Source organism: Phyllostomus discolor, chromosome 1 (assembly GCF_004126475.2).
Source record: "Phyllostomus discolor isolate MPI-MPIP mPhyDis1 chromosome 1, mPhyDis1.pri.v3, whole genome shotgun sequence".
NCBI classification, from domain to species: Eukaryota; Metazoa; Chordata; class Mammalia; order Chiroptera; family Phyllostomidae; genus Phyllostomus; species Phyllostomus discolor.
This window is the reverse complement of record NC_040903.2, coordinates 94,050,005-94,077,555: the sequence shown is the minus strand read 5'-3', so window position 1 is coordinate 94,077,555 and position 27,551 is coordinate 94,050,005. Positions and strand designations below refer to the sequence as shown.

At 36.8% G+C, this 27,551-nt stretch overlaps 1 protein-coding gene across 3 annotated transcripts in view; it reads left to right on the top strand.

Moving 5' to 3' along the window:
• The window catches only part of BMPR1B (bone morphogenetic protein receptor type 1B), a 351,191-nt gene that overhangs the window by 277,638 nt on the left and 46,002 nt on the right, over positions 1–27,551 (top strand). For 2 of the 3 annotated variants that reach the window (XM_036026287.1, XM_036026291.1), the window contains 2 exons: positions 19,201–19,274; positions 21,784–21,943. In XM_036026287.1, the coding sequence (XP_035882180.1) occupies positions 21,801–21,943 (143 nt within the window). In that variant the 5' untranslated portion in view covers positions 19,201–19,274; positions 21,784–21,800. The remainder of the gene's footprint in view (positions 1–19,200; positions 19,275–21,783; positions 21,944–27,551) is intronic. The other variant, XM_036026290.1, reaches the window with a different exon arrangement.

Here is a 27,551-nt window from a genome sequence, read left to right as displayed (position 1 = left end):
TGTAAAATTTCTTTACTTATCTTTAAAAATCTATAAATTTTAACCCTGGCTAGTATGACTTAGTGGATTGAGTACCTGCCTGCGAACTGAAAAGTCTCTGGTTCAATTCCTGGTCAGGGCACATGCCTGGGTTGCAGGTCAAGTACCCAGTTGGGGGCGAGCAAGACTTGCACATCAATATTTCTCTCCCTCTCTTTCTCCTTTCTCCCTCTCTCTCTAAAAATAAATAAATAAAATCTTTAAAATACGTATATGTGTATATGAATTTTATATCTGAAATTCTAATGACCAATAGTCAGTCATCTCATGTGGCAGTTCTCAAAGTGTCATTTGCAAGCATCGTCATATAATAAGATATAATATTAACATTTGCACTAATGATACAAAGGAAATAGTGGATAGAACTGCTGGGGGAACCTTAGCACAAATGGAGACAGGGCCCCAAACTATGCCGGTATCTTCATGGCTGTGTGCTCACAGCCACTGCCAACCCAACAACATCAGCTGCTTTATTTGATAGCACCCTGCAGGAAGCACTGAAATGATTAATTTTAACTAAATACCAACCTCTGAATGGATGAGTTTTTAATACTCTGTGTGACAAAATGTGAAGTATCCATCACGAAATTCTTCAGTATACTGAAGATGAATGGTTACCTGAAGACCTTTTACATGAAACACAATTTTACTTGAAAGAATGAGTGACAAGCTATAGTTAGTCAGACATGGGTATGGCAGATGTGTTCTCAAAAACGAACAAAGTGAACCTGTCACTTCATGAAAAGCAGTTGACAGCATTTATTGCTAATGGTAATACTCAAACGGTCAGACAAAAGTTGGGATTTTGGAAAGTCAATCCACAGAACTGATCTTTGTTACTGAGTGAACCAAGATTCTTTCTCCCGATGACCAGTGCCCATTGTTTAATAATCATGCATGTATAAAAACTCCATTTCAAGCACATGATTGACAGTAGATTTTAATTTATCAGAAAAAGAAAATTTTATTGATGGGATTTCAGGTTCTACATTGTGTCCATCTTTTAAGAGAGTCCTACTTGTCTGAATTGTGCATAGTATCAAAAATGTCCACTATTTTATGAAAAAGCTATTAAAATGTTCCCCCTTTTCCCACTATGTGTTTCTGACCATCTGTTCCTCATACATGTCAGCCATGGTGACACAGTGCAGTAGATTTTATGCAGAAACAGATACCCAATTTCTTCAATTAAGTTAGACAAACAGATTTGCAAAATGTAAAACAGTGTCACTTTATCACTATTATTTTTTGAAAATATATTAAGGTGGAATGTGTTTATTATTTTTTGTCAATTCATATTTAAAACAATTCAGTTTTAATGTCTAATATGCTAAATATTGGTAACTATGATCTACACAAATAAAAAATTTGGTGTCATAAAGGATTTTTATAATGAAAATGTGTGCTGAGGATGAAACATTTGAGAACTGCTACTGGAGGAGCCACAGAGGCAGCCCTGGCCAGTGGGCTCAGCTCTCAGTTCGTTGGAGCTCCCTCCCTAACCAAAATGTCGCCCCTGGTTCCTGGTCAGGACATTTACCTATGTTGCAGGTTCCATTCCTAGTCAGGGCTTAAGTGGGAGGTAACCTGCTGCTGTTTTTCTTTTCCCCTGTCCCCACTCTCTTAAATGAAAATAAAATAAACTTTTGCAAAAAAAAGTCACAGAGACCAGTGCTTGCATCCTTTTGCTTGCTGTTCAATTATTTCTTCTTAGGCAAATAATCTCTCCCAGCCCTAGTACCCTTGTCTATAAAATGAATATTTTGAGGATTATATTATGTGAGATTTGTTAATATATAATAGGGGTTAGATAATTGGTTGCATGTTATATAATCACCTCAAAATCCCCTTGAATTGTAAACATTGTTACTATGAAGTGTTTGAGAACAAGGGAAATTAAGAACTTGCTCAAGGTCATGTGACTAATAAATTGCAGGACTGAGAACCTTATAGTTCATTAAGATAATAGTCAATACCCTCTTTTCATGCCATAGATATGAAGAAAAGAATGTATATCAGCAACATAGAAGTTATTATAGAATCACTATGTATCTGAAGTAGAAGGGAGCTTAACAGAGCATATCCTCCAACCATTTAATTTTACTGATATGGTAGTTTGGGGTACTGTGTGACCCCTAAGTTGCTTTGAACCCAGCAGCATTTTAAACGTGATGGTTCTCACCCTTCCTTAGCCCCCTCCTATTCTTCTTTGGTTGGCCAGGCTAAAGAACTCAAGTACCTTTGGCAAGAACTGTATTTACTCACACAGATGCCAATGGAAATAAAAACCACATAAAACAAATGAGAAACAAGACTGAAAGGCTATGGCAAATAGCCTTAACCTCCTATGATACTGATGACTTTCATTGCTTCTCTTGGTAATGAAATTACTAATCGATTTTTTTTTCGGGCCTTAGAATTCAGTACCTGTTAGAAAATCAGCTGAAGTGATTGAAAAAGGGAACAATAGTGTAATAAAAATGAGCAGCTGGTAGTTTGAAACAGAAGAGTCCCCGTGGCAGTCATGGCCAAACAGCCGTCCCCTCAGTGCAGGCTGGTGGCCCATGGCCGGGCGGCACTGAGTCTGGTGGTTTCTCAACGGAGGGCAGAGGACTGTCCTCTGCCTGCTGACAGTCTGCTCTTCATGCACACCCTGAAATAGTGTCTGGAGGATGGAATTCAGGCTTTATTTATTCTCTTTGTTTCTTTGTGATTTGTTCCCATTTGTTTCTTTGTGATTTGTTACTATTAATTAGTAGTAACAAATTAAAAACATAATGTAATCAATGGACTTGATGTGCTATATCAGAGCAAAATTCACCCTTTATTTGACTATAGTTTTTAGTTTTGTAGTTAATAATGTGCTCAAGGGAAAGGAAAGTTATTTCCAGACTACTCTGATATGTTAGTTTTACTTTGGAAATTTATAACTGCTGTTCATTTTTGGCCTTTTGTCCTGTCCTTGTTTTTCTTTTGCTCATTATGGTCTCTTTTCAGTCTTTTCAAATCTCTTTCTCAGTAAACTCATTAGTGCAACTCACAGTATAAACCATTTTATATGTGTGTAATATTCCTTAAATATGTCAATGTAGATGTCAGCCTTAAAGTCTGCCTGAAACTTGGTGGGTGAAGTCAGGGGTATCCATGTGTACATGCATATCTAACATACAGATTTATGGGCTTAATTGTGAAGGATTTCCTGTGTTTTCAGCCAGGCAGGCTTGGATTTATTTGTATTACCTCTGTCCATAACTAGCTATGATTTTAGGCAATGGGAGGTTGGATGTTCTTTCCCCCCAAATTCTTTGTCAGGTAAAGGAAGTAGTTGGAAGTAGTCAGGGGTAGAACACATTGCTGGGATTTGGAACGTTTGGTTACTGGAGCAGCCACTGCTTTCTGCACAGGGTTCCTTTCTTTAGAAACACGCATCGTCACTGTCTTTGTTACCCATCCAGGGAGTGTCGTCATGGGAAAAGCAGTCACCGTGTGGCACTGTTACACTATGGTGTTGACTCGGGTCATTTCCTTCACACTGAACTTCTAATCTAGACAGGTATGTCTGGCTGAGTCTTTTCTAGTGAGCTAATTCATTTCTCGGTGTTCTTCCACAAACATAGCCCCAGAACCTCTGTTTACTGCCTAAACCTTATTTGGTAAATCATCATCAAGCAAAACATTCTGTACCTTCTGGAGATTTTCAAGTCAAGAGCGTAGTGAGGGCAAGAAATCATGGTTCCAGCCTCTATTTTGAGTCTAGTTATCCTATTACACATGTGATTTGGCCTATTGAAAGAGCTGGTTCTTGGTTACCTGTTTTGTGTACAAGTGACTGCATTTTGGTATAAAGGCACAAGCATAAGCATCTCAGGTCTTTCTTTCAGAGTTCCTTTGCCCTTTCTTCCCAATCCACTCATTTATTTTCTCTTTGTCATAAAACCCTTTTTCAGGTGGGCTGATCTAGGCTGGAAAAACTGCTCTTTGTTCACAACCCAGGAAGGGAAGTGTGAGGGCAAACCATCCTTTGTGAGAGAGACTGTGGTCCTGGGTGTGTGCGAAAAATGGGAGCCAGCGGACACATGGCAGGTTAGCATCTGTGAGACAAGAAACAAGGATAAAAGCTCACAGGCAGGAGGTGTATGCTGAATGGGGGTGGGGCGACAAGGATATTCTACATCTGGTGTTTCCTATCTTCTCGGTGAGATTGGGAGGGAAGAGAGGAGACAGCAGAGTCTTTAAGAATATTGAGGTTTTGGAGAAGCCATTGGGGATTGACAACAAATGAAAAAGGAAGGCAGTGAAGGATCTCAGATCAAAATGGCATGCTCTGCACATACACCTGGGTAGAGAGAGCCTTTGCCGCTGTGTTCCCTCCCCATGCGTGGTGGAATGTTGGTAGTGATGAACTCTGGGTTTGCCGCTTACGGACGAGAAAAGTGCAACTGAGAAACTTGACGTGTGTAGTTATAAAAGGTACGTAAATTCATCAGTCACCACCAGCACTGGCGTGCAGAGAGCCGCCATGCGTCCTGCTCTGGGTGTTTGCTCTCATTCCAGGCACTGGATGATGGACTGAGAAAAAGAAAAAGGAAAACTATTTTTAAAGTTTCAGTTTTCTTATCATTATCTGGGATGGAGGGTGTTGTTCAGTAGTGAGATATTTTTGAGGTTTAGAAAAATACTGGGAACATTTGGTGAAAGAGATTTTGTGAGAATTGTTGCTTGTGGATACTCGCTGGAGACACATTTGTAGGAGGTTGTGAAAGGGAAGGATTATATAAATAATAAGTCTTTTGAATGAATGTTAATATGATTGATAGTAAGTTTTTTGTCTCAATGTGATTATTCTGGATCATTAATGAACATAACCAGAAGTCTGTGACAATTATGTCATTTTACTAGTAGGCAGGCTTTTTCTAATCTTGACTGGGAACCCAGTCATTTAATGGCCAGACTTTCCTTCCAGGTACTATGAAAAAATATTAAGGACATGTCATGTTTAAGTTGCTGTTTGTGTTGAATACCGGTCTTGAATGACTGAGTACACTATTTTTAGTGTGAGCCCTGGTAATTTAAGATTTGCTATACCTGCTGCCATCTTCCCGAGTCAGGCTTGTTATACAGGCACTCGAAATATATAGTTTTCCCAAGACCATCTGACCATTATCTGTAAGCATTTGTTACTGATATCCTGACATTTAGTTTTTTGTGTGGCTTGTCATGGTTTTCATGATGTGACAAACACTTATGCATGTTGGTATTGAATATTTTATTGTTGTTCAGCCTGTTATGTTATCAGTGAAACAGAACAGAAGAGGTGATATTGGAGAAGACACTGAAGGTTTACTGAGAGGCGGCAGTGAGTTTGATGTTACCTAGCAGAGATGCTTTTGAACAATACTGCTAAAAAGTAGATCTAATGAGATTTGGGATGTTTTTAAAAAGTAGTCAGCCTGAGTGTACTGTTCCTTCAGGGAGCGTTTGTAATGCCCCCAAGAATGTGTTGGGAGAGGGATCAGATTCCAGGCTAACCTTCCGTTGCTTTCAGTAGTTGACATAACACACACCTGTGTGTTCTCTTCTCTGACCTCAGATTGTTTTGAAAGGCTTCTGACATCTGGAGGTGTGAAAAAGAGCAGATTTTGATTTGTTCTCTGACAACTAGGAGAAGTAAGTTCTAATGGTACTTGCAGTAAGGGCCGTGATTTATCGCGTATCCTTCTAATCAACAGTGATAAAACCTCCAGCATTCCATGATACATTTGTGTTTTTCTTGAAACATTTGACCATGCTAGAGATAGAAATATGTAAGTATATTGGCATGTAAAAAGCATGCATGTTGTGTTTCTTTTTCTTGGGAGGAATCGTTGAGAAATTCTCTCTCAAAATAGTTGAATTGTGAGTAGGGATAACACTGATAAAGAAAACTGACCTGATTCAACCTCACCTTTTCATTGTGAGAGGCAAAGCTTTCCTTGATAACATCAATGTGACCGTAAATGTTGTCACTTAAGAGAAAATATCTATCAAGTACTGGTAAATTTCCTCTGAACTTGAACTATTCTGCAAGAACTTTGGTAACTGGATTAATGGCCTCATAAAATATAGGTTATGACATATATTCTAAGTATTATATTTATACTTATATACAATGTATAATGTTTTTATATTTCAACATCCCTGGGATTCTAGACTGATTTTTATTAAATTCACAGATTTTTCTTTTCAAAATTAAGCTTCACTTGGTTTGCCATCAGCAACTTATTCTTTGCAATCTACTTAAATGAGTAGCTTCTACTGTTTATCCTAAAATGCAGATAAATGGCTTTCAGCACAGTGTTTATAGTTTAATAGTTACTAAAGTGAGTCAACATTATCTGCTAGTGTGTACATGTCATTATTAATGATCTCTCTGCTTATACTTTCTTGCTAGTCAGGAGACACTGAACTCCACAAAGGCAAGAGCCTGGCACAGTTGAGGGTGGGTGGGCTGTTTGGGATGGCGCCTCTTTGCAATGCTTTTTCCCCCTTATTGGTATGAAATGGGAGGAGAAATGTGTGCTCTACCACAATCTTAGCATGCACAGAAGCTGTCACAAAGTGCCGTATTCTAAGAGCTGGGCTAAAAAAAATTTAGGAAGTAGCTATTGGAGTTATTTGTTTTATTCCAGATTGTCTAATTAATAATTAGCACAAGTTTAATACTTTTTTCATTAGGTTATTTGATTTTCTGATGGCAAATGGGAGGTACCAGGAAATTCTCATATTATTACCAAAAAGCTACTACAGTTCTGATGATGAAAACACATTTGATTTTTTGGCTGCCAAGAAAGATGGAGAGAAAATAAATAACTTTATTAATTAATCATTTATCATAAATTCTGCTTATTCATTTTGAAAGATCAATTTTCCTCTTTCGTTAGGGACAATAACACCAAAACAACTGTGAGACTTTGCTCCTCAGATCAACAGCCCCGATGACCATAAAAGTTAAAGCTGACACATTTTACCAATCTCTAATTCAGTAAACGGTGAGAGTCCTGGCCTCCCATCTCAAACAGTTTTCTAGATGGTTAGGTAGAGAATGGCACATTCTTCGGTAAACACAGACAATGGTTTCCTAATAGCTGAAGTACCAGCTATCACATCTTGGTAAAATATTTTGTTTGATCTAGGTTCTTTGTAAATGTGGAAAATTTCCTAACTGAAATAGTGGCCACTGAAGATAGCATTGTTTTTGCTTCCACATTATTGTTGTTGTTGTTGTTTGGAAGCATTTCAGTCATTTTAAATAAAACATGATTTAAGTGTATATTTCTTACCTTCTTAATCTGATACTGAAATTTAAGATCATATACTCAATTTATCAAAATATTTCAGGGTAAAAAAATATAGCACACCCAGATACATCTGCCTTGTGTTGGTATGGCTCAAAATACAGAAACATCTGAAGAAATTATGAGAGTTAATTATTTTTCACGTGGCATCTTAAATTCGGGTTTCCTGTTGTACTTTTTCTTTCTCTTTTTTTGAAGAAGAGAGATGAAACATTTTGACCTCAGAATATATTGTGTGGGCAGGTACATTATTGGCATAAATGAGGAGCTATGAACTGGATAAGGAAAATAAAGAAGGAAAATGTAAAGATAAGATCAATAAAGCTTTTTAGAGCCTGTGCTGCTGAGTCCACTAGGCTTTATACAATTTAAAAAGTTAAAAAAATAAGATAGCTTTTGGAGAAAGTTTTGAAAACTGAAGCCATGTGTTTACCAAAAGCAGGACGGCCTGGGCAGCGTCAGGCTGGAGGGTCCCCAGGTGTGCCGGCTCGGATGTGAGATACACAGTCATTATAGCAGCACCATCTCGGTTCAGACCTCTCCTCCGTGTTTCCGCCCAGAGTCAGCAAGATTGTGCTTTGGCAGTCTTATTCCTGTAACTCAAAGAAACATGGATGATGGTTTAGGATCTCAGCACTGTCTTAATGGCCAATTAAGTATAATTTCAGAACATATTTTTTTCTCTTAAAATATCAGGAGTCATATTATATGGCTAGTCACATACATACCCAGGATCCAATTCAACCATCCTATTTTATTTTGGATGCACAAACCGGATTATGGGCATATTAGGAGAATATTAATGTAACAATTTGTGACCTACCTTCTAAGTCTTGGACCTCTGTTATTTGGTCTCAGAGTATTAATTGGACTTTGAATGCAGAATTGTCTCTGACACTAATGTCTGCCTACATGGGAAAGCTCTGAGACTTTCCAAATTCTGATGACACAGAATGTTTTTAAGGACATAGGAATTTCTTGTGACTCTATTGCTCCTAACATATATCATATGGAATTTGCCTAGTAACACTCTTTATAGACTGGTTGTCTTAGCAGGTAATTAGTACCTAAAGAATGAAAAAAATGAAATATTGAGCATTTTTGTTAATATACACATTTACATTATTTACATTTTGAGATTGGTATATTTTATTGATTTTGGGTCTTTTGGTATATATAAATGAACTTTTTTGTTTTTGTTTTTAAACCATCTGCTCTTAGGAAAGGGTGTCTGTGTTTCGGATAAGGTTTTAGATTATTTATTTAAAACAGCATGCATACTGGCCTGGGGGACAGATGGTTTTGTGTTTATGGAGAGTGTGAAAGGAAGCAGAGTGAAAGTTTTGGTGTGAGTCAGTCAGTGGTCAGCAGCCTTTTTATGACAAAAAAAATAAAAAAGGTAACTTCTATTCCACTCTCCCAGTTTGATTTTAAGTTTCGTGGGCAAAGTGGTTATTTCCTGTTCATCTTTATGAGACCAAAGTGGTGTGTAGAAAGCATTGTATATGACAAATAGTCCTCAAGCCAATTTGGACTTGCTAGCAATTTTATGCGAGGTTAAAATAAATATTTTTTTGCTGATTTACTGTACATGGTTAATAGGATAGTTGTGTTTGAAATATAAATTTTATATAAAAAGCTTTAATGAGTCAAGTCAAATGACATGGTGGATAATAAAGAGATAAAAATTAGTGGTAATCATTTGGTTGTCAGTTTTTGTAACATTTTGTTTGAAAGGTTCCAAACTATAAAAGGAATTTGACAATTAGTAAAAGTAAACCTCTTTAAGGAAAGATTTAAAAATGTTTATGTAGCTGACCAATTTGTGAAGTTGTGCTTATTTTCAAAATAAACTTAAGAATTGCATGTTGAAGTACCATTCTGAATGTCAAAGGAAAATATCAAAAAAATAGATTTCTAGATATTTAAATGTCATATATTTTTCTGCCTTGCATATAATCAGAAGCAGCTTTTTACCATCTGGAAATGTTACATAATACACCATGGCCAGTGACCTTTTTTTTTTTCTTTTCTTTCTTTTTATTTATTTTTTTGATTCTAAGGTTTCCTCTCCCTTTTACCTTTCCACTGTCATATGCCATGTATCCTGAACATAGCTCAGTGCCTGACCGGAATAATCTCTCTTGCCAGCTTATAATCAAAGGGCGTACTGAGCAAAGCAGCTGAGCTGTATTAGGCAACCGCAGTCTGGACTGCATTTCTTAACTGCTGAATAACACATCACAGGTGCAGGATTAGTGCTGCCTACGGTGCTGGTCTTTTTAGTGGAAACCCCTAGCAATTCTGTGCCTCCTCCTCATGTCTCATCCCAGGGAACCTGGCAGTGGTCTTTCAAACACACAGAAATCAAATGTGGGCAGTGGGAAAAGCTTTATATCTTACAGAGGCTGTTTTTCCCCTTCAGAAAATGTAAGCAAGATCGGTTAAGCCAATTCTGGCACACACACACACACAAGATGATAGAACTTAGTCTTTCTTGGCATAGAGGGTGAAATAGAAAAATTTGTGGGGGGTGGTGTCAGACATGCTAAGCACAAAAATCACATGGCAAGAAAATGTAGTTTAGCTTAGCTGTCCCAGCGGTGTATAATTGCTCACTTTTAAACTGCTAAAAAGTTTTCATATAGTATGTAAACTTTTGCCTTGTGCGTGTGCTGGAGTAGGTATGTGTGTGCTTGCCTCTACACATTTTCCAATGCTGTTGTGGTTAAAATCGTGCTGTGCATATGTAAAATTCATTCGTAGTTTCCAACTTTGTGAATTCCTCTGCATATAATTCTAAATTCACAGATTATAAAAGTCAAGGTTGCTTTCATGCAGATATGGTATTTACAAATTTTGTTTATTTGTTTTTAGAGAGGTGATGGGAGAGAGGGAAACATCAATGTGTAGTTGTCTCTTGTACGCCCCCTACTGGGGACCTGGCCAGTACCCCAGGCAAGTGCTCTAGACTGGAAATTGAACTGGCGACCTTTTGGTTTGCAGGCCAGCACTCAGTCCACTGAGACACACCAGCCAGGGCTCATGCAGATATGGTATTTAAAGATGCAAAAATATTTTACAGTATACATTAATGATTTGAATGTTTTGCAAGTAGTTACTAAGTCACTTACTTTTGATCAAGAAGATTAGAAAGTACTTTACTAAGGTCAAGTATATACTCAGAAAATGAAGGCAGTTTTAGTAATTCATGTCATTTTTTGGTATCTAAGAAGATTTTTCTATGAAGCCTGACACATAAAGGTAAACAAAACCATGTAGGTAGTACTGCAGGTTTTGCACATCTGTTTAATTTAGTTTACAGTTTTTTCTTAAAACTCTATAATGGCATTCTATAATGTTCAGGGGTTTTAAAAATTTATTTTGTTACTGGTTATCATCATTCCATATTGTTTCATTGAGATAGAACTTTAAATTCAGTGGTGATGGTAGTAGTTGATAACAGTGTATTTAAAAAATATGTGTACGTTCTATGTATTTTATGCCTCAAATATTTAAACACTTGAAACAACACTGTATTTGTATTTTTAGGTCTGTATGCTCCGTAACTAAGGTACCCTTTAACAAACACTCAGTGAGAGGATAGAGAAAGGATCAGGAACAGAGAGATCCTAAATGCTTTCCAGGTTTCTCCTTTGGGGGAAAAGAATAGCAGGAACATGGTAATTTGGTCTTTGGTCTGTCTGGCTTCATTGTCACTCCTTTACGTAGATGAATCTGTTCAAAGTAGTTTTACACACCACGCTGACTTGGGAGTGCTTCGCAAAGCTGCAGAGTAAGTTCTAATGTGGGGGCAAGCTGAACATCTACTTTGATTAGCTTCAGAGCTTGGGAAGCAGAGCATTGATGGAAATGTCTCTGAATGGAACCCCGGCTCCTGGCTTGGCAGTCTGCCAAGTCCTACTTTCTTCTTTGACATTATTGGCAAAGAGATCACACCTTAGCTTCTTTTCTGACAGTGTGGATTTGAACAGACACATAAAATATTTTAAAATACAGAACTGTTTTTAATTTTTTAATTGCTCTAGCAGCTGTGATTATACTATTCAATGGATATAGATTGAATTTCATGTTAACTTTTCTCTAAACATCGTGGCTACTTGCTCATCAAATTCCTTATTTCTTATATTGATGCTTTTAGTAAACTACTTATATGCATGTTGTATTGAGTATTTTCAAATATATATATATTTTTAAAGATTTTATTTATTTATTTTTAGGGAGGGAAGGGGGGGAGAGAGAGAGAGAGAGAGAGAGAGAGAGGGAAGAGAAACATCAATGTGCGGTTGCTGGGGGTTATGGCCTGCAACCCAGGAATGTAACCTAGCTGGGAATCGAACCTGGGACACTTTGGTTCCCAGCCCGTGCTCAATCCACTGAGCTACGCCAGCCAGGGCAGTATTTTCAAATATTTTTAATTATGTAAACCTTTTGCTTGATTTTCTCAAAATCCAAAAGCATATTTAAATTTGAGGAAGGGCTAACCGCTGTTTTAACTTTAAAGAGTGTATATATGATATCCAAAGAACTGGAATCACTATCATAATTGATTATTATGAATACTCAGACTCATAACTCTATTTGTTACCTATAAAACAAACACATGTAAACATGTATATAGTCTGTTCTGATTTATGTGATATATTCAATCTTTTCATGATTTGCATATCATAATGCAGTATACCATACAATAAGACACTTGAACAATTGAAGCTTTCACTTTTTATCCAGTTTTGGAGTCTCTTGGCAGGACCTTTATGACGTAAAATGTTTTCAACATGATTATCCTGTAGAACCTGGGTTAGGTGGTAATGTGAATGTGTATGGTGAAAAGAGAAACAGTTGCCATTAAGTAGAAACATGTAGAAATATTTTACGATAAAAGCCCTAGTTTCTATAGACAACCGGCATATCTCCAGCATTTTGAAACTAAACATGTGTTTCCTAACCCACTCAATAGGGTTAACAGTAAACCACTGAAATGAAAATGGTCTGTGCGTCTCCCTGGCTTTGCTGCCTATGTTTCCATAAGAGATTGTGGTTGATTACTGCCACCCGTAGTCATCTTTCCTCCTATGCACTCCGACCTAGGGCTGACTCATATTTGACAATTTTATGTGGCATTGTGACATCTATTTTATTGTTTTCATATACTACTTTTGGTTTTCCATATGTAGTTGATTTGTCTCACCAGCAAGATTATTATTTTATTAAGGGTTCTCCCCAGGCTCTGGGTCATTGTGTTACGTAGATGGAATGGATTTTATTATTATTTGCTACATAAATGAAGGTGCCACTGGAAAAAAGAAAATTAATGACAATGTATTAGTTAGCCCTGATTGAACTTTCAGTATTTCTGAAACCAAAGGGCTCTATATTTTTACAGACTTTTTGCACACAGTAAAGAATCTAGAAAGAAAGGGGCAGTAAAAGCCAGTAAAATGCAGTGATGGAAAAGGGAATTGAAGAGAGAATGGGTATGGGGAGAGAAGAAAGGGAAGAAGAATAGAAACATATAGGATGTGAAGGAGGAGGGATCAAAGGAACAACAGAAAAACGAAGTAGGAAAAGAAAAATCTGAAGAATGAAAACAAAACAAAAAGTGAACAGTGAACTTCTTGCACACAGAAAACAACAACGAATTACTGCTATTCACTTTACTACAAAGAAGAAACACAGTAGGTACTTTACTGGGAATATATCATCCAGTTCTCACAGTAAACTCGAGTGCTGCCACTCCCCGAATGCTCTGGAAGGAAGGTTAGTTGACTTGCTAAGGCCAGGAGCAAGGAAGTAGCTGAGCTGGGGTTTGCACTGTTTTGTCGGCTTCACGCTATGTCCTGGTCAAGTCTGCGTCCACTACCCCGTGACCATAACTGATACTGGTGTCTCACCTTCGTCCCCCTGCATAGCATGCCCAGGAACTACCAACAGCATCTTCCCTTCTCCCTCTCTTCTCTGACTCCTAAGATTCTTGAAGGAGAAAGAGTCCTGTGCAGGTAACATCACAGTTAAAAACAGAAAGTCTAGTCTTCCCGTATTGATTTTGCTTTGATATTTTTGAATCAAAATTATATTTATGTTTTGTTACTTTTCAAAAGAATTTAAGCACGTATCTTAATTTTTATTAATCATTGGGTTTCATGTCTTTCATGTATATTTTTCTAAGTTTTTATTGCAAAGTAAATAGAATTATGTTTGAAAATGTGTTAGTAATATAAAAGAGGCTTAGGCAATGAAAATTGAGGAAGCTTAATTGATGGTAAATCGTTAAACTGAGTGAAGCAATTCAAGGTTTAGGTGATGAAAACAAAATTAATTATTTGTTTAAACCTACTACTTAAGATCACTAAAACTTATTTTTAAAATTAAAATTGTTTTAAAGCTCTGATTCAAGTTTTATTCCTGTGCATTATAGACTTTTACTTTTAACCAATGTATTCAAACCAGTTTTGGTTAAGAGAGGAAATAGGCATTGATTCGTGTTATTTGTTATCATAACAATATGGATTGAGGTAGAATGGATCATTCCCAAAACATTGCTGGCCATTCAGTACTTTCAAAATTTTCTTCCACTACTCTTTTTACCCAAAATACTTAATGCGAACTCGTGTGATAAGAATTTCAAGGTCTCTTTTTGCTCCTTGCCTGCCCTCTGGTGTAGAGGGGGTAGAACACTGAAGACACTGAAAATTTTGTTAATTTTTGATATATTCAGAGAGCTAAAAAAGAAGTAAAAAATAAAATGAAGGAAAACAATTACTGGTAGATCCTGTGGCACAAAATAATCCTGTCATCTTTCAATGAATTCTGAAGACTCAAAGTCATTTCTAAGCATACTATGTACTGATACTTAATTTTCCTTGAATTATTGCTATTGATTGTTCACAGAGATTGTTCTCTATATTTTAATGTGGCAGTGGATTCTGATATTCTCTTCACTATGACATATAAAAATTAAAAATATTTTATTTATAGTATTTTTGAAGTGATAAGAATGTTACTGAGAAAAAATCAAAAATTTATTTTTTATTTTTTTTTAGACTTTATTTATTTATTTTTAGAGAGGGAAGAGAGGGAGAAAGAGAGAGAGAGAGAGAGAGAGAGAAGGAGAGAAACATCACTGTGAGGTTGCTGGGAGTTATAGCCTGCAACCCAGGCATGTACCCTGACTGGGAATCAAACCTGCGACACTTTGGTTCGCAGCCCGTGCTCAATCCACTGAGCTACACCAGCCAGGGCAGAAAAAATCAAAATTATATATAGCTGAAACATAATTTGAGATGGATGAATGTAGGAGTTAAATTTTATTTGTTGCAGAATTATAATAGTATTATAATCTTTTTTACATTTTATTTTTGTCTTGTGTCGTCTGATTTTTCTGAAAGTACTCTTGTTCTCTTTTCTCTTGTAAAAATTACATGGAAGGGTTCATAATAATATAAAAATTATAGCAGTATTTTTTAAATAAACTGATTTATTAAGTTTATGCATCAAAAATTTATTTTATTGTGTTTATACCAGGTTTTCAGCTAATAATTGCCCAATAATTCCAAATAAGTAGTTTAAAGAAAGTCTGTCTTATTTCTTAACTTGTGCAAGAATAGATGCCATAGAAAATGTCTATATAATGGTATATAAATACATGTAAAATAGCTGAACATGTATATAATGGTAACATAGATCCAAGAAAAGATAGTCAAGATAATCAAGAAAAATAGCTTTTTATTTAACCTTTGTAAGTGAATGAAAGGCACATATTTGCATACTGATTGTTAAGTTCCTTCATTAAGCTTGATTAATTTGCCTATAAATCTATCTCATATATGAAAATCATAGGGAATATAATTTAGTCATGATTCATTAAGAGGATACACACATAAGCACACATGTCTGGAAGTGATTTTGTGGTTCATTTGTTCCCTAAAAATCTAGTGGTCCTTTGAAAAAGGAGAATGAATTTTAGATTGGCTTCCACATGCCCTACTTTGTATTATCTTGGTAATTTGGATGGTTAACTACCTGAGTTAACTGCAGTGTAACCCACTAAGATAACCAGGTAGCGTCTAAAGTGTTCGGATTCACACTATTGAGCTCAAGATTGGTTCTGAGAGAGAGAGACAGAGACAAGAGACAGAGACGGAGAGACAGACGGAGGAGGGAGGGTAGAAGACAGAAGGAAGCTGAAATATGCAATGGGCTTTCAAAGACTCATTTATTCAGTACAGTTTTATTCCCTAGAAATTTCTAGACAGTTTGACTTTTCTGTCATTTTTCCCTTACATTTTTCTGTCACATTTATTTACAATTTTATTACTAAATATTTAAAAAGGCATACTTGCCCAGAATGCTGTTGGAAAGAAATAATCAATTTTGTTGAAATTCTGTTGAACTTAATTAAATATAAACCATTCACGATTTAGTTTTACTTGGTGCAAAAATGTTTACTGATTTAGAAAATACAATGTACTAAATTATACTTAATGTTTCTTTAATGGTTAGTCATTTTCCAGTTGTTTTCAATGCTTAGCTTCTTTTATATAAAATTTAACTTAAAATCAAGTCACATGAGGTTTTAATTAATAAAGATCTTACATTATTTGAGTGAGCTGACTAAATCAAACTTCATTATCTCGTAAAGCCTGCCTTTCTTTAATTTCAAATGGAAGGATACTAAAAATATAATAAGATGTGAAAAATACATTTTGATAATTATCTTAATCAGATATCCGACATTTGGGATATATCTTCATTATTGTTACTCTACTCGTCATCTGGATGTTCACATTTGTCATAAATACATACCTTTGTCCTGGCTCTTACTTCAGTATCACTACTATCAGGCTAAATCATGTCTTTATAAAATGATTATTTTTTGTATGTGCATTTAATTGCCTTTTTTCATGCCTTAGATGATGTGTTCTTTTTTTTTTTTAATCTAAAATGCTTTGCTTGTGTGTGTGAGACTGGCTGAAACTTGCCCAAATTCAGTATTACTACATGTGAAAGTGACCCTTTCATAAATCCCTTTGAATTTATAACAGTAGATAAAACAGTCCAGTTTCTCTTTGGCCCTTTTCCTCAAATATAGACTACCCCTTAAGGACATCTTATAATCTTTCATTTTAACAGTGTTCTTAGCTTGTAAGGTGAATCTGATCAGATTCTTGCATTCTACTGCTGTTTCTCTTCCCCTTTATTTTATTCATCTCCAAATTAACATTTGGTTATTTTAACTTTATCTGGTGATTGGGAATATTGTGAATTGTGTGATAATGATGTTCATTTCACAGGGAATTAAACACACATAAGTTAATTGACTCCCAAGTACAATTGCACACTTTTATTTAAGTTCCTCTCTGGATTTGATTATTTTGGCAAAAGCAAGTGCCTTCATGAGTTTTAGACTTGTATTTAACCATCCGTTTACTTGTTAATGCTAATTAAGAGCACTCATCGTCTCATCTCCTTGCTTGTACTTATTCAGATCACAGTGTGTGTGTAGGCAACCTTAACGCGCTCACTCGTGATGCTGTCTAACTCACTGTACAGGTGTGCTGTCTCTGTTATCAGCGGGCATTGCTTGTCTTTCCTTTTTGTACTTTTGAATATGTTTTCAGTAAAATAGCATTAATTTCTACTATATGATGAAGTGTTAAGTAATATTAGAAAGGTTATGCACCAATATTTTATCTTCAGAATCTTTACAGAAAGGATGGTTCTTACTTGATTTGTTCAGTGTTTGAGAGCCAAGATTTGACTAATAAAGGTTGCTTGGAGATACCAGGTTTAGATAACTGAAGCAGTTAACTTAGAATATTCTACAGAATGCCAGGAAATAGATTGTTGATAACTTGCAATATAGAATGAGGTATGTAGGTTTACCACAAACTGACGTATATGTGCATATGAACACGTAAAACATGGATTTAGTATTACTACAGAACTCAGTTTATTGGTCCAGTGGTTAAGTCCCATAATGAAGATTGGCAAGGGAAGTTCCTTTTTCTTGGCTGGATACTCTTTTTTTACTTCTTAATTCTTCTTTGTTCACTGATATCCTTTATTCCTTGCCAGTGTATGAGACTAATTACTTCCGTTTTAGACTGAAAAGCAGTTTTCAAATGTTCTTAAGTAGCTCCAACTGTTATCCGTTGCTACTCCATACATCCACGCTGATGTGAAAACAGAGATTAAGGCCCATATGGATGAAAACTGAAAATTTCATGATGCAAAATTAGTGTTCCCTAGCAGAGATAATTATGTTTTCCTACAAGAAGTAGAGTAGGCTCTCCATGTATTTTATCAACATCCATATAGATGTGAGTCCCTCCATAAATTTATCTCATATACATGTATACATAAGCTACAGTGGCATCATCGTGTAAGATACATTATTTTAAAATCTGGTTTTTTGTTGTTTTAACAGCTTAAACGGGCTTTATTTTTTTTTAAAGGATCCTCCCAACCTGTCTTTATCCAATAGTAACTGCAACTATGTCTCTTCACTTCTTTCTTTTGGTATTTTATTGCATATCTCTGAACAAATAAAGCTACTGCTACTTCTCGATTATTCAGTGTTAGGCATTACTTTGGACTTCCAACTATTGAGGGGAAGGATTTAGCTGTCTTTTTCAACCCTCACCCCCACTACATACACACATATTCTGTCTCCCATCCCGTATATATTAAGAATTAAAATGTTACTTGTTTCTATGGTTTCTTATGTTCCTATCACACATTCATTTCTGAACTCTCAATCAGTTTCTATTTAAAATAAGTGAGTTATTCTATTAATTTCAACTTCTTGGAGATCTCTCTCCTGGAGTTTTCTGACCTACCTTCAATTAGGTCTCCTTGTTTCTTAGGTTCATTATATAGGTCACATCTTACTGACCCACTTACTGTTTCACCTTGCTCTTGGGTGGGGTCTTCTATTAGCAGGACCATATTCTGTTTTCTTATTTACACCTTCATTTGGGTGGAGCATCCCCTCCAATAACTTTTTGTGAAAGGTACATGTGAGGTAAATTAGAATGCTTTTTTTTCCTACCCTCAGAGTTGATTTGTGATTTGCTCACAGATTTATTTCTCTCTCACTCTTGCTGTCTCTCAAAACTTAGGATCTTCCTTTGCCTGCAGTGTTGTAAAATTTTGCATGACATACCTTGACTTGGGTCTATTTGTATACTCTGTGGGTCATTTCAAACTAAAAAACCATGATTTTCAATGATGGGAAACTTACACGATTCATTTATTTGATGATTTCCTCCCCTCTATTTTCTCAGGTCTCTTTCTAGAACTATTATTATTCAGATGTTGAACTTCCTGAGTTGATGCTTTAATTTAATTAACTTTTCCATCTCTGTCTTTTGCCCTACATTTGGGAGATTTCCTAGTCTTTATCTTTCAACTCACCTACTGAGATTTTCATTTATGCAGTCATATTTTTAGAGTTTCTTATTTGTTATTCTTTTTTTATAGCAACATATTCTTGTTTCATCAATGTATTTTTATAAGCTGAAAGTATTTAAATATTTATCAATTTTTTATTTGCCTTCATATAATGTTTCTTTCAAGTGACTTTTGTCTATGTATTTATTTTGTTCTCGGTCTTTGATGTTTGAGGCTTTCTTCATATAGCTAGTGACCTTGACTTAGTGGCTTATGAAAAAGAGAATGGAGCACTATGAAAGCTGATTAGCAGCTCTGTGCACAGGGGTAGATCTTATCACCCAAGGGCTTCACTGTAGGATAATATTGCAGTGCTGTTTCACTGAGAGACTTTTCATATCCCTATCTTTAGGTGTTTTGCTTCTTCGTGACCTGGTCAGATTTCTGGAGGATAAAGAAGACATAAGCCAAGCTGCACTGAGTTCTGTAAGCCATGTGGGATGGTGAGGGAGGGTGGGGGACAATGGGAGGTGTCAACATCCCGTGTAAATGTTCCCTGAGTGTTTGCAGTAAGTTTGTGCCCCTGCCTGCCTCTACGCTTGGTTTCCTGTAGTTCCCCACCTTGGTGCGAAATGGGGAAACAAAGCTTCCTGGTGATGCATGCAGCAGACTGACCCTCCCATTCTTCTGTAGGACTGGGGAAGGAGGGCTGCTGCTAGCATGTGGAGACTAGGACAGGGTAGCTGAAGCTCTAACGACGCCTAAAGCAGATTTAAGCCTCCTTCTGTTTTGCTATTCCCTTCTCTCTCATTCCTAAAAGTAACCTGTGGTACTCCTCTGGAGCCTCTGAGAGCTGAGTGATAAAACTGTTTTGCCCCTTGGCTTCTCCCCGCCTTTGGCTTAGGATCTACATTTTTGGCTTTCTTATTAGTTTCTGCTTGTTCTTCCATTTCCCAGGTTTTTATTGCCAGTGTCTTCTCTTCATCTCTTTTATATTGTAGGTTCATTTTTAGTCCCTTTTTCTGTTATTAAAATATAATTTTTGAATCTGGCCTTTTCAACAGAAATCATATTTTAATATTCTTTCTTGTGAATACTTCTATAGCAACATTTTAATGGCTACATAGGAATCTCACTTTAGAGATCTAACTTATTTTCTGTTGTTTTAAAAATAGGTTATTATAAGCAATATTGCAAAAAATCTTCTAATAGATGCATTTTATATCATTCTTTAACTAAAATAAATTTTAAATGTAAAAAATTATGACCCCTTTAAAATATTTCTTATAAAATGACATTCATGAGGATATTTCCCTTCTAATGTAGACCAACCTCTGTAAACATTTCATTTTAATGACTTTTCTCACCAAATATTAAATTTTGTGTGTTTAGTTTATTCTATTTGCAGGCTCTCCCTGGAAGAAGATAAGTACTCAGTACATGTTTGCTAAGTGGACATATGCATAATAAATAAAATTTTATCATTTTGTTTATAATTTCCAAGAGAAGCAGTATATAAGTTTCAAATATCCTATTTTCATCACTTCATATTACTTTGAGGTTATTCAGGCCATAACATTAGTGATATTGAGAACCAGAACTCAACTAATTCCTTATATACAGAAATACTTAACATACAGAAAATCAGGAAAAATCACTACTGATCTTCTAAACCTTTCATTCTCTGATGTCACCAATGACTGGAGGCATTTGTTTGCAGTTTTTAAAAGTAACAGTAACACATGCACACTGTACACATCTATTGTGTATATTGCACTTTGGCCTAGAATTTTATATTTGTAGCCCAACAGTCTTTTAGATAATATTTTCATTGAAGTTTGATTTAATTATAGGCCTGCCAATGTGTTGTGAGAGAGTTAAAGTCAAACACTGCTCTCAGGGTGACAGTTTGTGCGGTAACACACATGTGGGAGAACTTTACCACAATGCCCCAAAACATAGCAGGTGTCAATTAATGCATGCCCCCTTATCCAACCAACATCATTACTTTCCAAAAGTGTGGTCGGAAAGAAGGGAAATTTGAAAACTGTGTTACATAATGAAACATTGTCTTACTATTTAAAATGTGAAAATTAATATATTATTTTAACAATATTAGCTTACATTGTATCCAGTATTACTGTGTGACATATATATTCTAAATTCTTGACATGAGGCAGGTGCTTATAATTATCTCCATTTTAAGGGTAAGGAAAGGAGACACGATGATATTATTTATAAAGTTAGCCAAGGTCGAAAACTGGTACGTAGCAAAACTTGGTGTTGAACCCAGGGAGTCTGTCTCTAGTGATCGTGTGCAGTATAATGTCTTCCGCCACAGATGCAGGACCATTGCTACTAACATGGGCAGGCACTTTGCGTGTAAAAGCTGATGGGGAAGACTTATCTTTTGAAATGAATCTTAACAGTAACTAAGTTTTCATCTTCTTACCCAGTTCTTCAGGTTAAATATTTCTAATAATTTGTTTAAAAATACATATTATAGCTAAAGTAAAGAGGCCCCTAAAGTAAAAACTGCTGGAAAGAGAATTTAGTTTAAATGCTGGCTTCATGATTTATTATTTGTATGAAGATCACTTAAACTTTTAGCCTTAATTTTCTCATCTGAAAATGGGAATCATAATATTTACCCACAGTATGATAATACAAAGTGAAAATCCATAAAATAGTGTCTCACTGAGGTCCTCACACTCAAATAACAGTTATTATAATTTAATGAAAGGATTATGAGAATTTCTATATTTTATCTGAGACATATAGTTTACATATGTTGTACATGTTATATATAACTATATTATCTCTTATTTTTAAAAAGTCTAATTTTAGTGTCAGAAACATCAAAATACTTGTTTTCTGTTTAAACCTTTAAATATCTTGAAAATTTAATATTTTGTTTGATGTCACATGATTCTTTGAACAAAAGGCTTTGGACTGTCCCACAGGTGCTTCAGTGTTCACTTTTTCTTCTTTTCAGCAGACTTTCTTGACAACATGCTTTTGCGAAGTTCAGGAAAATTAAACCTGGGCACCAAGAAAGGGGACGGTGAGAATACAGCTCCCACCCCTCGTCCAAAGCTCTTGCGATGTAGATGCCACCACCATTGTCCAGAAGACTCAGTCAACAATATTTGCAGGTTGGTCAAAAAAATTTTTAAGTTTTTAAATATATTTTTTAAAGATTTTATTTATTTATTTTTAGAAGTGAAAGGAGGGAGAAGGAGGGAGAGAAACATCAATGTGTGGTTGCCTCTCGTGCACGCCCTAGTGAGGACCTGGCCCGCAACCCAGGCATGTGCCCTGACTGGGAATCAAACTGGCGACCCTTTCATTTGCAGGCTGGCACTCAATACCCTGAGTCACATCAACCAGGGGAGTCATCTAAATTATTAAAACCTAGTTTTAACAGAAACTCATGACTAAGGAATTGTATGCTAGTGTTTCTAAGAACACATTTTGGGGAATAGCGCCCAAGTCCACTGACTCTCAGAGCTGGGCCTGAGTTTTGGAAAGAACTGAGTTGCGTTTTCTCCTGAAATGGTGCTCTGAGATGCTTCTGCCTCCAAACATCACACAGGCACAGTAAGGTAGAGCACATAGGCTCCTTATTAAGGAGCAAAAGCCAATTATTAGTTCTTAAAGACCTGATCCCTTAAATTAATTCCACAGCAGGAAGTGTGGTTTTTTGTTTTGTTTTGTTTTAACCATTTGTCATGCTGCTGGTATGAGTATTTTGGAAAGAACACGTATGCTGATAGGATTGTTCATAAACGGACTCCAAGAAGCAGAATAGTGATAGAGCTTCTAAGAGTCTACCAGAGGGTAGGAATGACACTGTACTAGAGAATAAACTCCTTAGCAGATAATTATGTTTGTGTCAGTATTTTCTGATATTTGAAACTGGACTGTTTGCCTCTTTATTCCACACACATCTTTAGGCAGCCACATAAAGATGTGTCGCTATAGCTTCGTTTACCCAACGCTGGGCGAGGACAACAGTGGGAAGAGAGACATAGTCTAGAGAGGCCCCCGTGTGCCCAGGGAGAAGTGCTGAGTTAACCAGAGAACTGCAGGACTCAGAAGTTAAAATGTCAAAGAAGTTTGCCTCCAGAAGGGTAATGGACCCAAATAAGGAGGTGGGCTGCTAGGTTAGAAGTCCAAGCAGAAAATCTGAGCAGCCATTTGAGGGACTTCTTATCCGAAAAGGAGCATAAAGTTGAAAATATTCTTTTCCTCCTGAAACCTTTTTTAAAATTCCTATGAAGTGGGATTTGATACAAGCTTACTCAAGACACATATATTAACAGTGACGCAGGGAGGAAAGTTGGGTATACTCATGAGTGTATGTCTTGTTTAATCAGTGAAACAACTCAGTGTGGTAGGGAATGCATCTTTCTTACCATTAGACTTCAGGGACTTAGGATCCAGAGAGGCCCAGGAGCTTGGCCCTCATATGATAGAACAGGATTGGGATAACAGAGTCTTGAAGGATAAAATGATTCCAAAAGTCAGACAGTATTTCCTGGGAAACAGTATCTTTTTGTTGTAAGTAGAAAAGTATCAGGAATTCTACGATGTTTCCTGAAGAAAATTACCAAGAGGAAGCACATTAGGAGGATATCTCACTTTTTTTGTCTGAGTCTATAGTAATTAAGAATAAATCCGTGAGTGACATTTAAGTCATAGTTCTGGTGATCTTATGTTTAGGCTTTCTCAAATTATCCCCCTTTCAAATATTTTGTCTTGTTTTCCTTATAAGCCATTGAAGTGTCCTAAGTTGATTTGGAAGACAGTGTTCAGGCAGGGTTAACTGCAGTGCAGATTCTCCACGGTGGGAAGAAAAAGCTTGGCAAGTTCAAAAATGGGTTTTCTTAGAGTATAAGGAGTAGGAGATGTGGAAGTAGTTGAACTTGGTAACAGGAAGGATGACCAGTGGCCTGATGGGCTCTGTGCAAATGTTAGTCTCATTCCTGAGAGTGTGGGGAGCTAGTGGAGCAAAGGTTTAAGCAGGAGTGGCAGTAGTGATTGATGTGATTTGATTTTCTTTTTTGAAAACTTTCTTCTCTGAAGAGTATTGGATGCATGAGAGGGAGACAAAAGCGAATTTGAGAATGACAGGTAAGAGAAATTGAAAGGTGGATTCAGGAAGGATGGTTCATGTGAGAGAAAATCATCTTGGACTAGTAAGGTGGTGCTGGTGCAGGAGAGAGTGGATGTTTTGGAGAACTATTTGGAAGGAAACTTTCATGTGATGACTTGGATGTCAGAGGGGCTTCACAGTTGGCGGGTGCACATTGAGATGCATAGTATGAGCCTTCTAATGAAAGAGGACAGAAGAAACTAGTCAGGTTCCAATCTGGACATGTTGAGTTGAAGGTTTTTGACATGTCCAAGTGGAGCTATCAAAGAGTAGGAGTAGGGTGTGCATTTGGAACTCAGCTAAGAGGTTGGAGAGAGACTATACAGAGTGAGTAAAACATTAGTCAGTTTTTGTTGTGAAACAAACCAGCCCAAAATCACAGTGGCTTACACTGAAGACATTTATTATTATTATTATTATTATTATTATCATTAGTTTTTGTTCCTGGGTCTGCAGGTGGGCTGCAGCTGTGTTGGGCCATGCTGGCTTGGCTGTGCTTGGCTTCAGGCTGCTGCTGGAGTTCAGGCCTACTCCACATGTTTCTTCCTTCTTCTTGGGCCAGCACCTACCCAGGGCATCTTTCTTATATGGGTGTGAGGGAGCAAACTTTTAAAGCTTCTGTTTGTGTCATGCTCTCTAACATACCATTTACCAAGTGAAGTGTCATAGTCAAGCTCAAAGTCAAAGAGACTCTGACTAGGGTGGGGCATGAAGAACTGAAAACAGTAATACAACAATCCAATCCACGGGAGTAGAACTGAGTCTTAGGCATTTAATGCTTGGGTAAAGGAGACTCTCCCCAGGGGGCTCAGAATTAGCAGTAAAGCAGTGAGTGTAGGGTCACTGAAGCCAAGTTTAAAGAGTGAGGATGCTGCTGGAGGTCATATAGGATAAGAACTGAAATACAGCAACCACATTTATTGACCTTGAGATACACAGTTTAAAAATATTTAATGTGGAAGTAGAGATGAAAGCCACCTGGGAGTGGGTTGTGAACTGTATGGTTTCAACTTTGGATTTATGATAACAAAGAAAAAGAAAACAAAACTACCACCACCACCACCACCACCACAAAGTACCCATCGACAATAAGAGTGGGACCCATCCAAAAAAATGGTACACTGTAACAGTCAACATGAATTAGTTAACTTACAGAATTCAACAGAAAACTAGTCTTTATTGAGCTTTCTATAAATACTGGCATATTTACTTTTTCTTATCTCGAATCATCACAGCATTCCTATAAAGAACGTAATGATATTTTTCAGGTGAGAAATCTGAGGCTCTGAGGGGTTAAACATTTTTACCAGTCACTGTTCATACTGATATGTGAAAAAATTGTGGCCAAAATTTCAGAGTCCTGAACCCTTGCCCAGCAGCCAACCCCTGATACTGGCTCTCAAAGGAGTAAATATTAACTCTTGAGTAAAATGCACATTCGTTTTGCTAATAATGATGTGTTGACTCTAGCTGAATCTCCTGTATCCTGAAATCAATCTTGGAGAATTTGCAGGAGCTACTTCTGTTCCCATGCCTCACGACCTAGAAAAATCCAGGCCTTTCTGCTCCATTCCTGTAAGCCCACTCTCCACTCTTTGGCCTTCAAATCATACTTTTCACATTATCTGTGTTGAAAGATAGCTTGACCCCAATAAGTTGTGCACTGATACTTTTCTAAAGTATGATAAGAATGAATTACACCTGGCAGGTGTAGCTCAGTTGGTTGGGTGTTGTTCCGCAAACTGAAATGTCACAGGTTCAGTTCCCGGTGAGGGCACATGCCTGGGTTGTGGGTCTGGTCCCTGATCGAGGCACATGCAGAATGTTTTTCTCCTTCTCTTTCTCCCTCCCGTCCCTTGCCCTCTCTCTGGAATCAATAAATGAAAAAAATAATGAAGTATAGATTAATTAGAAAAATAAATTTACAAATACAAATTATGTGTTCCTTGTTTTCTGTTTTCTATTATTTAGAGTCAACAGAACTAAATGTATTATTGCTCTACAAATTTCAATGTCTGTATTAACCTCTTCACAGACCAGTGACAAGCTGTTTGCTGACCTCCAAGGGAATATCCTTGAAGTAATACTGCACTGAATCTTTCATTCCTAGGTACAAACATTTCTAAAGTCAAGGATGTGCTTACTTGAAGCTTAGATAAGGGTTGGTCTGCGCTGTCTGGCCTGTGACCTTGTACCAGGATGATCTTAGCCAAGCTGGGTGTCTAAGCAGATTTCGTGTTCACTACCAGGCCCACTGTCCTGGAGAGAATAATCCGAAAGGTGGCCCAAATTAGGAGTACATCATACTTAAAAGAGATTCTGAAATCCCACATGGTAATTCAGAGAACGTGTGAAAAGTTGAGAGGGACTTTCATCCCTTCCTGAGGACCACCAGTCACTTTACCAGCCAACACCAGGCCAAAGTTATTCTTGGCCTTATTTCCTATCGGGTGTAGATGTGTCCACTTCCAAAATCCTTGACTTTGGAAGGATTTCCATTGCTTAATGTTAGAGGATGTGGTGCAGATAAGTCATGCATTAGAGCCTTCTTTAATATCCATAAATCAGAGTAAGGTGTGAAGCCATTATCCTCTCTCCCTCACAACAGTGTCTGCCTCCTAAATGTATTTCCAGGTGTTATTCTGCATTGTTTGTCTTTCCCATTCTGTTTCCAGGTTCTACTCCCGGGACCTCAGACTATGACTGTATGCCTAGAAAGTGGCAAGGTTTCCTTGAATCACTCTTTTTACATGATTTTCACCACACCAATATTCTGTCTTGTTTTCCCATCCTACCAAGTATAATCTTAGCCTTGTTTATTTTTTTCTGTATATATCTGGTCCCACTTTATGTGTTTTTCTTTGTTTTAGTTGATTTGGTCCACGGTAGTCGTTTTTGTTCCTCTATCATCACCTCTCTCGGGTTCCTCCACTCCCTCACACAAATTTATTAATTTCTCAGAATTATTTTTTACTCTTTTCAGAGATAACTTAAAATACTTCTTTATTTATCATACTAAGTTCTGACCAGGAATTCTCTTTCCCGGGCAGTGCTCCAGCCTCACAGGTGTAATAAATCGCATCAGATGTTTGCACAGAGGATTTGTAAATGACACCAGCCAGCGTACAGAAGAGTTAGATAAGTCTCCAACCGGAATCTGAAGAGTCACAAAGCATAGAGGGAAAAGCTTAGGGACTGTGAGCCTTTTTACAAAGTTTGTGTGAACCCAGGGCTGTTAAACCTGTTATTGAATGTGGTGGTGTGAGTTTTTAGACAGGTGCTCCTGACCCAGCATCTCAAAGAGTATTTCAAGTGCACATTGTTCTCATTTGTTTACACTTCTTCCACTGCATTCAGTTTATGCACTGTTGCCGGGCCTTCTGAACACTGAGATTCAAGATCTTTTTTTCTCTTTTTTCTTTTTTGTTAAAAGTTCTTCAATTCAAACCAATGCAGTTTTGAGAATGGTGCATCCTGCATCAGAACTTGTAATTTAGTTGGAAGAAGCTATGATTTCAAATTTTGCTCATGAAGCCTTTTACAAGGAATAACTCTTCTTTTGTGCTTCTCATTAGTCATAAATTAGAATGTTAAATGGGCCCATT